The 12,641-nt window shown below is 39.4% G+C and overlaps 1 protein-coding gene across 2 annotated transcripts in view; it reads right to left on the bottom strand.

The window, feature by feature from the left end:
* Window positions 1-12,641, bottom strand: part of cacna1c (calcium channel, voltage-dependent, L type, alpha 1C subunit) — a 669,326-nt gene that overhangs the window by 219,567 nt on the left and 437,118 nt on the right. For both annotated transcript variants that reach the window (XM_063058026.1, XM_063058027.1), the window contains 2 exons: window positions 10,781-10,895; window positions 8,543-8,663 (listed from right to left, as the gene is read on the bottom strand). In XM_063058026.1, the coding sequence (XP_062914096.1) occupies window positions 8,543-8,663; window positions 10,781-10,895 (236 nt within the window). The remainder of the gene's footprint in view (window positions 1-8,542; window positions 8,664-10,780; window positions 10,896-12,641) is intronic.

Here is a 12,641-nt window from a genome sequence, read left to right on the forward strand (position 1 = left end):
TCCCTTCAAGTGTTTGTGTTTGAAACAAATTTAGGGAATGCATGATTTAATTTTGCTAACTTTTTGGACAATGGATTTGATAATAAATTGTATGATATTCATTGAAGCCCTTGTCTCAAATTCATTGCCCACAGCCTCAATAACCTCTTGTAGCCTGAATGGTCCAATTAACCCAGAGGGAAGCAATCCAAGACCAGCAACAAGGCTTTGAATATCAGATCCCAAGGCCCTGCCTCTTGCCTAACCAGGTGACTTGTGACACCGTGTGCTGACAGAAGGGCTTTATAAATATTTTTAAATGTCTCTGATGTATAAGTTAAAATCAATTGAAATAGATCTAACTAATTAAAACATGAATTTATTCAGAAACATGTCTAATTCATATAAATTGGTTCAAAATTACATTTATTGAAATAAAATAATTCTGCTTTTAATAAAATAAATAAACACAAATCACGTATATTTTTCCTGGTCATGGCAGTGGCTCCTGTGCCAACTGATGGGCCAAAAGTAAAGTCCATTGAAGTCTTGATGAAGCACAGCTGAGCTTCATCCCTGAAATGGTGCCTTGTTTAGCTTAAATGCACTGCACAAAAGCCAGGAATCTGTGCAAAGTTGTTTCCTTGTGTTTCTCTCTGGAGTTGCCAGCTGAGGAGCACCAGGATCTGGGCAGAGTTTCAATAATGACTTGTTTTAAAATAAGTCGTTCCACCCTTCCTCCACCCCCCTTCCTCTTCTCCTGACCTCCACCTACACAGAGACGTTCAGCAGGTGTTAACTATGTAGAAACCCAGCATAAGTTACTTTTGGCATCAATGATGTTAAAATCTTCAATATATCGATTATACTATTTTGCATACCTGTGTACGTATTGGGGTCTGTCAATGTTTGCACATTCTGCCAACTCTTACATAATTATAGAGTTTTATGAACAAAAGTGAATTTAACAGATTTGAATCTTAAATAACTAAAATTATATTAGTGTGATCAAAAGCAGAGAATTTGTCAAAGCTATATTATTCCTATATCACCTAAGATGATGGAGGTATTTAGGAAACACAGTGGTGCTTCTGGATTTATATTCAAATTCCTTGGCCAATGCTCTGTTGTGAGGAAAAGGCAGCAGTAGTTTCAGAAGTAATCTCACAGTTTATGTAATTCATTTGAATTGCAAGTCAAAGTTCAAAGTCTTGGTACATATTGGCACAAATGACATAGGTAGGAAAGGTGAAGAGGTCTTGAAGAGAGATTTCAGAAAGCTGAAAAAAGGACCTCCAAGATAGTAATCTCTGGAATGTTACCTGTACCACGCACCAGTGAGGCTAAGAATAGGATGGTTTGGCAGGTGAATGCATGGCCGAGAAACTGGTCCAATGGACAGGGGTTCAGATTTCTGGACCATTGGGATCTCTTGTGCAACCTGCACAAAAGTGACGGGTTACACCTGAACTGAAGGGGGACCAATATCCTTATAGGCAGGTTTGCTAGAGCTGTTCGGGATGGTTTAAAATTATTTAGTAGGGGGATGGGAACCGGAGTGATAGGGCTGAGCATTGGGTAGTTGGTTTACAAACCGAGGCAGTGCGTAGTAAGAATGCTAGCAAGGACAGGCTGATGACAGGTCAAGACTGCAGTCAATGGGATTAGCTGCAATGTAAAAGGTGATAAGTACAAGACCGAAGGTGCTATATTTGAATGCAAACAGTGTATGGAATAAGATAGATGAACTGTAACACAGTTACAGATTGGCATGTATGACGTTGTGGTCATCACTGAATTGTGGCTGGAAGAAGATTATAGCTGGGAGCTTAATGTCCAAGGATTGAAAGGCAGATAGGCAGAGGGGGTGGCATTGTTCTGTTGGTAGAAAATGAAATCAAATCGTAAGGAAGAGCTGAGAGAGGAATGGAAGATGTAGAATCATGGGTGGAGCTAATAAACTGCACGGGCAGTAAGACCTCCGAACAGTAGCAAAGATGCGGTGTACAGTTTACACTGGGAGCGAGAAAATGCATGTCAAAAAGACAATTTTCCAATAGTCATGGGGGATTTCAAAATACAGATAGAATGGGAAAATCAGGTTGGTGCTGGATCCCAAGAGGGGAAATTTGTAGAATGCTTACAATATGGCTACTTAGAGTAGCTTGTGGTTGGGCCCACTCAGGGATCAACTATTTTGGATTGGGTGTTGTGTAACAAACAGGAATTGATTAGAGAGCTTAAGGTAAAGGAACTCTTAAGAGACAACGATCGTGATATGGTAGAATTCACTCTGCAATTTGAGAAGGAGAAGCTAAAGTCAGATGTATCAGTATTGCAGTGGAGTAAAGGGAATCACACAGGCATGAGAGTGGAGCTGGCCAAAACTGATTGGAAGGGAACACTAGCAGGTCTGACAGCAGAGCAGCAACAGCTGGAGTTTCTGGGAGCTCAATGGAAGGCACTGGATAGATACATCTTAAAGAAGAGGAAGTATTCTAAAGGAAGATGATGAAACCAGACAAGAGAAGTCAAAGCTATCATAAAAGCCAAAGAGAGGGCATATATTAGAGCAAAAAATGAGTGGGAAGTTAGAAGATTGGGAAGCTTTTAAAAACCAACAGGAAACAATGAAAGGAATCATAAAGAAGAAATAAATGGATTAAAAATGTAAGCTAGTCAATAATACGAAAGAGGACACCAAATATTTCTTCAGATTTATGTAAAGTGTAAAAGAGAGGTGAGAGTAGATATTGGACCACTGGAAATTGATACTGGAGAGGTAGTAATGGGAGCAAGGAAATGATGGATGAACTTAATAAGTATTTTGAATCGAGCAGTATCCCAGAAGTTTGAAAGTGTTAGGGGGCAGAAGTTGAGTGAAGTTGTCATTACAAGGGAGAAGGTGGTTGGAAAACTGAAGTGTCACCTGGACCAGATGGACTACCCCTCAGGGTTCTGAAAGAGGTGGCTGAAGAGATTGTGGAGGCATTAGTTATGATCTTTCAAAAATCAATGGATTTTGGCTTGGTTCTGGAAGACTGGAAAATTACAAATGTCACTCCACTTTTCAAGAAGGGAGAGAGGAAGAAGTAAGGAAATTGTAGGCCAGTTAGTCTGACATCAGTGGTTGGGAAGATATTAGAGTTGATTTCTAAGGATGTGGTTTCGGGGTACTTGGCGGCCCATGATAAAATAGGCCAAAGTCAGCATGGTTTCATTAAGAGAAAATCTTGCCTGAAAAATCTGTCAGAATTTTTTGAAGAAATAACAAGCAGGATCGACAAAGGAGAGGTGGTGGATATTGTGTACTTGGATTTTCAGAAAGGCTTTGACATGATGTCACACATATGGCCACTTAACAAGTTAAGAGCCCATGGTATTACAGGAAAGCTACTAGCATGGGTAGAGCATTGGCTGATTGGTGGGAGGCAGTGAGTGGGAATAAAAGGAGCCTTTTCTGGTTGGCTGCCACTGACCAGTGGTGTTCTGCAGGGGTCAGTGTTGGAACTGCCAGTTTTATGTTATATGTGAATGATTTGGATGACAGGATTTACAGCTTTGTGGCTAAGTTTGCAGATGTTACAAGGATATGTGGAGGGTTAAGTAGTGTTGAGGAGGCAGAGAGGCTTCAGAAGGACTTAGGCAGATTAGGAGAATGGGTAAAAACGCAGCAGATGGAATACATTGTCAGGAAGTGTATGGTGATGGAAATTGATAGAAGAAATAAAAGCATAGACTCTTTCCTCATGCAGGAATCCCAAAAGTTTAACTTGCAGGTTGAGTCAGTGGTGAGGAAAGAAAATGGAATGTTAGCATTCATTTCAAGAGGACTAGAATATAAAAGCAAGGATGTAATGTTAAGGCTTTATAATGCATTGATGAGGCCTCACTTGGAATACTGTAAGCATTTTTGGGCCCCTTATCAAAGAAAGTATATGCTGACATTGGCGAGGATTTCAAAGGAGGTTCATGAAAATGGTTCCAGAGTTGAAAGGCTTGACATATGAGGAACGTTTGATGGCTCTGGGCTTGTACTCACAAATTCAGAAGAATCAGGGGGGAATCTCATTTGAAACCTATCGAATGCTGAAACGCCTGGGGTGGAGGGTGTCAAAGACCAGAGGACACAGCCTCGGAATAGAGGGACATCCACTTAGAATGGAGATGAGGAATTTCTTTAGCCAGGGAGTGGTGAATCTATGGAATTCGTTGCCACAGGTGACTGTGGAGGCCAAATCGTTGGGTATATTTAAGGCAGAGATTCTTCATTAGTCAGAGCATGAAGGGATATGGGGAGAAGGCAGGAAATTAGGGCTGAGAGGGAAATGGATCAGCTGTGGTTAGGTGGTGGAGCAGACTCGATGGGCCAAATGACATAATTCTGCTCCTATATCTTATAGTCTTATGGTCTAAATTTTTATCAAAGTACGATCATGAGATTCATTTTCTTGTGGGCATTGCAATAAATACAAGAAACACAATAGAATCAATGAAGGACTGCACCAAACAGGACAGACAAACAACCAATGTGCAAAAAACAACAAACTGTGCATGTACAAAAAGAAAAAAAATCATAATTAAATTGAGCAATAAATATTGAAAACATGAAATGAAGAGTGCTTGAAAGTGAGTCCATAGGTTGTGGGAATAGTTCAGTGATGGAGTGAGTGAAGTTGAGTGAAATTATCTGAGTAGAGCAGGGGGCTAAGTTCACAGTTTTGTGGTGAACCTGTGCTGATGGAGATTGTGGAGGAGATGTTGTTGCTAATCTGAACTGACCCTGATCTGCAAGTGAGGAAATCGAGGATCCAATTGCACAAGGAGGTATTGAGGCCAAGGTCTTGAAGCTTATTGATCAGTTTTCAGGAGATGACAGTATTGAATGCCAAGCTATAGGCGATAAAGAGCATCCTGATATATGCAGTTTTGCTTTTTAGATATTCCAGGGTTGAGTGAAGAGCCAATGAAATGGCATCTGCTGATGATCTGTTGTGACTGAGGCAAACTGGAGCGGATCCAATTCTCTTCCCAGGCGGGAGTTATTATGTTTCTTCGCTAACCTCACAAAACACTTCATCACAGTGGTTGTAAGTGCTGGTGGATGATTGTCATTGAGGTAGGTCACCAGGCTCTTCTTGGGCACTGGTATAATTGGAGGCTGCCTGAAGCAGGTGGGTACCTCACACTGCTGAAGTGAGAGGTTAAAGAGATCAGTGAACAGTCCAGCCAATTGATCAGCACAGGTCTTTAGTACTTGACCAGGTACCCCGTCCGGGCCAGATGCTTTCTGTGGGTTCACTCTCCTGGAGGATGCTCTCACGTTGTCTTCACAGACTGAAAACGCAGGGTCATCGGGATCTGTGGGAGTTCATTAAAGTTCCTCGATGTTTTGTGGTCAAAGTGAGCATAAAAGCCACTGAGCTCATCTGGGAGTGATGCCTTGTTCTCATCTATGTCGCTTGGTTCACTTTGTTGGAGGTGATAGCATTCAAGCCTTGCCACAGCTGTCAAGCATTCTTCAGTGTTTGAAGTTTGGTCTGGAATTGCCTCTTCACACATGAGGTGGCTTTCCAGACCACTTGTGTTTTACTTTGTCACCAGATCTGGCCCTCAGCAGATTGTGAATCTCATGGTGCATCCAGGGCTTCTGCTTGGGGAAGACTCTGAATCATCTTGTGGGAACACAGTGTCTTTGACTGTTTTTAGGAAGTCCATGACAACCTTAGTGTATTCATTCATATCCTCTGATGAGTCCTTGAATTTCCAGTTCAGCACCTCGAAGCAATCTCGCAGGTGCTCCTCTGCCTTGCTCTTTAGCCTATCTCTGTATGCAGGTAGGAGGCTAACACCCTTATGAGAAAAACAATCTCAAACTACTATTTTGCACATTGCTTTAAGTGAGACTGTTGATTATCAACTGCAAATGCATATGCATTATTTTCTTGGTGCTACAATTTCTTTGAAAAGTTCTAAGAATGTTGCACATGTCTTTTGAAAACAGTATTGTCAGGCTTTGTCTTTTAATGCCATGCTAGTTGAGAAACAGTGGGTGTTACTGAAAAGCTCTGTTTGAATTTCTTGCCACTGCCAGCACCTAAGGTGCTCAACTGAGACCTCATCAGTCAGCCCTCAAGGCACATGTATAAAAACCACTAACCAAAGCAATAAGAACACCTCTGAACAAATTGCATCCCAACATATCTAACGTGCTGCATCAAACAACATAATAACTTGCATATATCTTTCTTCTCAAACTACAAAACAAAAATGTCATTGAATATCAGAGCAAGGAATTTGCTTCCAGGTTTAGCAAAAGGAACCAGGAGAATCTTAATGATCATTACCCAAGAAGCAGAGACATTTTCTGTGCTAACAGGGCCTTCAGACTTTCTGGGGTACCTGCTGGTGAAGCTAGCAGGATGCTGAAACTGTGGTCTCTGCTCTAAGACAATGTGGCTACAGTGGTGACCAGTGTTAAACATATAAATCATGACCTCACAAGTAAAAACAGAAAATGCAGTAAATAATCAGTAGGTCAGACAGCATCTAATAGGTAGAGAAACAGTTAAACTAATGACCCCTCATTTCAAAAGGAGAATTTCTTTGACCAGCAACGTTAATTCTGTCTCTCTTTTTACATTTGCTGTTTGACTTGCTGAATGAATCCAGCACTTTTTAATTTCAGATTTACTGCATCTGCAGTTTTTGAATTTTCGTGCTCTCTTAAGATTAATTAAAATGAGTTCTTCCAATTTGACATTTTGAGTGAAAAGCTGGCATACAGTTCTGACAGTCACTTCTTTCTTGCTTTGCTAACACTTTTCCTTATAAAACATGAACTTACTCAAGTGAAAAAGTTGCTTCAGTATTTTTCCACCCCCTGTCACATCCTGTTGCCACATGCCTGGTGCTCGACTAGTCACTCTCGTCCCCCTTTCATGTTATGCTCCATAAGTCTCTCTTTTCCATCAGACAGCAAGAGCAGCACATATGTACTAGCCCTCTCCTTGCAGGTTCTGGGAAGCAATTGCTGACCTAGTAAAATAGTCAAATTCTGCAAAACACAGCAGAGCTGTACAAAGGAATAATGGTATGGTTGCTATACTATGGAGTGCCACCAGGTTTGTCCAGATAATGCGTTGTTCACTAAGCTTTTGATCGCAGCTTGACTGCGATTGTAGCATTGTTTTTAATGTATGTTTAGTGTTCTGAGTAGAATGATTAGCCATTTGTGCACAGATATCCCCAACATTTATCCTTCAAGGCCATGTGATTCCTCAAAAATGAAAGGGTGATTGATTAAAATTGTCATTTGTTAAGACAAATTTTGGTGAGTATCAACTAGGCCTTTACTTTGTATTCATTAATTCAATAAGGCAATTAATTAGAGTGAAGCTGTGGAAAATTCTCTTATGCTCTATCACCAAATGAACAATAAGAGAATATAGTTCCTTCTTTTTAAGGAGTATTTACATATTGGGAATGGGAACAGCAATGGTTGCGTTACTGTGTTTTTTTCAAAGGCTTGCAGTGGTGGTAAATGTAGGAATGATGGTGAGGTGGTTCATTTATTCGAGCTATTGCCAGAGTTCCAGAACATGATCCATTAGTTGTGAGTTCAGACACCTCCATGGGAATGGGATTGCTCTATAAGCCAGCGTGGATATAATGGTCTGAAATACTCTCATTCTACGCTGCAAAGAAATACAGAAATTAGTGAATTTAAATCCAAGTAATCAAATAAGGTATATAAAGAAGCATAATCTGCTTTGAAGTCCTACTTCTACATATAAACTTACTCATTCGGTCTTACTGCCTGCGTTCTAATGAAACCTCTCCTGCCTTTTCTGCTACTCAAAGCTGATTTGCTTTCTCCCTTTCTCATTTCTGATGAAGGATCCTGGACCTCAAACATTAACGGTTTCTCTTCCCATAGATGCTGCCTAATTTGAAGAATGCTCCCAATGTTTTCAGTTTTTGTTTCAAATCTCCAGCAACTGCAGTTTCTTTATTATTTTCAGTTAATACGGATACAAGTTTACTATGATTAATTCTGTCAGTATTAATAAAAGGTACTTCTTCTATGAGTGGAGCAATAGTCATTTTATTAGATCTTTCTGGTTGAAAATCTTGTTAGTGATGAATTCCGGACATTGTATTACAACTGACATTATTTTTCAAGTTTGATGCCAGAAATACAATACTAGCAACACAAAAGTCTCACCCAAAAATGAAGATGCAACATTAGTAATGAGACTCTGAGAAAACATGGAATATGTGCAGTACAATGCAGTTTGTTTTTGGTGTAACTAGCTCCATGAGTTTTTACCTAGATGAAGGGGGGAACATCCGAGTTAATCATCCAAATACTCTAGTCTATTTTCTGACGACCACTTGAAGAGTTACATTATGAAAGGCTATCTGTTTATCTTACCAAATAGGAATAGAATATAGTATACAAAAGTATCAAACAAAATGTTATCATAAAATTAATATTAGTAGGTGTTTATAACACAATATAGGTGTTTTTAACACAAAGTATGTAAGCTTTTAAACTAACCTTTGTAGCAGGTGGCACATCTCCATCAGCAGTGATTGTCTTTAGCTCAATTTTTTCTTCTTTCTTTTCCTCATCTATGGGCTTCTTTTCAATATCTGCTGTTTTCTCTGGACTCGAGTTCCTAAAAGTAAATTTTTTGATCAAAGTTAGCAAATCTAATAAAATTTGTGCAGTTGACACCACTAACATCCAGGTAAAGGAAGGTCAACTAATAAAATATTTATTTTCCTCTCTATTTATACCTTCACACATTTGACTTTGGAAAGAAACCAGTTTAGTTCAACAGATGAGTAAATTGGAAAAGAACAAAAAGGCAGGTTTGCTTTAAACCTCTAGTTTTCTCTTTCAAAGCCAAAACGACCAACTATCTCAACACCTCTGTTAAACTTTTCTTTCATCAAATGAACACTATGGAATGAGTAACAAATGTTTCTGATTACCTGTATAAAGATTCAAGATGAGAAAATCACATGTAATAAAAATTTACAGAAAGGAACAGACTAGAAAAGTGGACTACCTCCACACAGGAGGTCATTTATTGCTTCTTGATGTAATGGCTACCCTAGAGCATCAGGCAGCTGCAGAGAAAAAACATGCCTATCTTCTTTTTCAGTCAAGGAAATCATGTTGAGTTTCAGCGGCTGACACAGACTTCTGGGCATGCTGAAGGAAAATTCTGGAGAAGTTCAATGCACTTCTGCACTATAAACACTTTAAGCCACTTTTTATAATGCTATTTACATTGTAAATACATGCTGGTATTTATGTGTTTATGCACATTTTACTTCATAACTGTACTTTAACCTCTAAGTATATTTTTATAGAATTCTTTATTCTTAAAATGCTGCATGTGGCTGTTTTTTGATGTAATCATGCCAATACAACAGTAAATTCTTAATTCATGCAAATATACAGTATGTGGTGAATAAAGCTGATCCTTGAATCTTCAGATGCCATGTAGTAGTTCCTTACACCTACTTCACCCTGCACCCTCTTCATTACAACTGGAGATAGTATCACCGTTTATTCCTTTGCCCTCCTTTCCCATCACATGTAAGACTTATTGCTCTACATTTATTCAAACACAGTCTTAAAACAATGCAGACATTTAAAATTTTGAGTTCCTTTAAAGTTAGTAAGTATCTGCTTGAGAAATCTTACTGTAGCATTCACAAAGGATGGTAAAATCAAAGCCCAAAGTAACTTTTTGATCAAAGTACACATATGAAACCATATGAACCCTGAAGTTCATTTTCTTCCGGGCAATCACAGTAAATGCAAAGAAACACAATAATATCAATGTGCAAACAAAGTAAATAATACAAAATAAATAAATAAGCAATACATATCGAGATCATGAGATGAAGAACCTTTGACGAGGAGTCCATAGGTCGTGGGAACAGTTCAGTTTTGTGGTGAGTGAAGTTATCCCCTCAGCTTCAGAAGCCTGATGGCTGAGGGGTAATAATTGTTCCTAAACCTGGTGGTGTGGGTCCTGAGGCTCCTCAATGTCACTCCAACATTGGAAACATGCTAAGGGTAACCGAATATCCCTTAGCCTCACTGATCTGTGAAAGTTATAAGGCTAATTCTTACATTATTACCAAATATATCTGGATGATTATATATTTGACAACATTGCATGCTGAGCACAAAGTGAATGTGGATGTGATACACACCATTTTGTATATATCTTGCCTCAGAAACAAACACTGCACTTTCTGGTTTTGAAATGTGAAATTACCTTCTATGTGATAAGGTGTGAATTTGGATTCTATAAACTTGAGTAATTTTTGGGCCAGTATGAAACAATAATTTATAAAGTTCTTACTTTGGATTAAAGGAAATAAGCCTGCCAGTACAAACTGTTCTGGAAGAGAAAAAAATCTCCTGTCTCTGAGCACGTGGCAGACTTATAATGATCTTTGCATAAGCCATTTAGTTGTTAAAAAATAAAATCAGAAAATTAAACATTACCATTTAATAAAAATTAGCAAAGAGCAATCTGGATGAGAAATATGTTCCAACCTTGCTAGCATTTTGATCATCCCAAGAAAATCCTTGATGATTCATTTTATATTTCTAAATTACTTTTTTGATGTTTATGAATGCAGACCAAAGCACTCAGATCCAGATTGAATTAAGAAGAATTAACTTTTCACAGCTGGATTGAAGTTCCATTGACAAAATCTAATGTAAAATAGCCCATTAAAAAACAAAGTCAGAACAAGATATGACCTTGCTAGTTTTCTGCGTTCTTTTTCTTCTTCCTCTTCCTTCTGGGCAGAAGTCAAACTTTCAGCATCTGCCAGATTGTCCACAGCAATGGCCAAAAATACATTTAAAAGTATATCTGGTTGCAGACAGGCAGAGTCAAGGCAAATACAGAATTGATGACTTCAGTATTCAACTAGATAGAGACAGGTTTATCAATATAGATAATTAACATTGCAAAAGTATACAATAGTGTACAATATGATAAGGAATTAAAACATTGCATAATTGCCACAATAGAACTAGTATTTCTGTACACCTGATCATTGCAGTCAAATACATTGTACTCTGATGCTGGGGTCCAGTGGTGGAGAACGAACTTTTCTTTACTCAGCAATTACAGTGAATCTGTGACAAGTTAAATCTGACGCAAAGTCATCAATTGATAAGATTCAACAGCTGGGAATCTGTAAGGCATACTTCAGGTATTCTGCAATTTTTTGATTGATTATATTAATTTAAATGTGCTTAATCATTTTGTGTTTGTTAGTGTTTCTGTATTTTTATAAATTTTATTTCATAAAAAACGTATTATTAAAAACAGAAAACCTACAGCACAATGCTGTGCTGAACATGTACTTACTTTAGAAATTACCTAGGGTTGCCCATAGTTCTCTATTTTTCTAAGCTCCATCCAAGAGTCTTTTCAAAGACCCTATTGTATCCACCTCCACCACCATCGCCGGCAGCCCATTTCACACACTCAACACTATCTGCGTAAAAAACTTACCCTTGACATTTCTTCAGTACCTCTTCCAAGCACCTTAAAACTGTGCCTTCTTGTGTTAGCCATTTCAGCCTTGGGAAAAAGCCTCTGACTATCCACATGAACAATGCCTCTCATCATCTTATACACCTCTATCAGGTCACCTCTCATCCTCTGTCGCTCCAAAGAGAGAAGGCCAAGTTCACTCAACCTATTCTCATAAGGCATGCTCTCCAATCCAGGCAACAACCTTGTAAATCTCCTCTGCACCCTTTCTATAGTTTCCACATTCTTCCTGCAGTGAGGTGACCAGAACTGAGCACAGTTGACCCTTGGGGTCTGACCAGGGTCCTATAGAGCTGTAACATTACCTCTCGGCTCTTGAACTCAATCCCACAGTTGATGGCCAATACACCGTATGACTTCTTAACCACACAGTCAATCTGCGAAGCAGCTTTGAGTGTCCTGTGGACTCGGACCCCAAGATCCCTCTGATCCTCTACACTGCCAAGAGCCTTACCATTAATACTATATTCTGCCATCATATTTGAGCTACCAAAATGAACCGCCTCACACTTATCTGGGTTGAACTGCATTCGCCGCTTCTCGGCCCAGTTTTTCATCCTATCGATGCTCGCTGCAACCTCTGAGAGCCCTCCACACTATCCATAACACCCCCAACCTTCCTATCATCAGCACATTTACTGAGCCAGCCCCCCCCCCCCACTTCCTCATCCAGGTCATTTAAAAAATCATGAAGAGAAGGGGTCCCAGAACAGATCTCTGAGGCACACCACTGGTCACTGACCTCCATGCAGAATATGACCCGTCTACAACCACTCTTTGCCTCTGTGGGCAAGACACTTCTGGATCTACAGAGCAAGGTCGCCTTGGATCCCATGCCTCCTTACTTTCTCATTAAGCCTTGCATGGAGTACCTTATCAAATGCCTTGCTGAAATCCATATACACTACATTTACTGCTCTAGCTTCATCAATGTGTTTAGTCACATCTTCAAAAATTCAATCAGGCTCACAAGGCACGACCCGTCTTTGACAAAGCCATGTTGACTATTCCTAATCATATTATGTCTCTGCAAATGGTCATAAATCCTGCCTG

The sequence above is a fragment of the Mobula hypostoma genome, chromosome 9, assembly GCF_963921235.1.
Source record: "Mobula hypostoma chromosome 9, sMobHyp1.1, whole genome shotgun sequence".
Lineage (NCBI taxonomy): Eukaryota > Metazoa > Chordata > Chondrichthyes > Myliobatiformes > Myliobatidae > Mobula > Mobula hypostoma.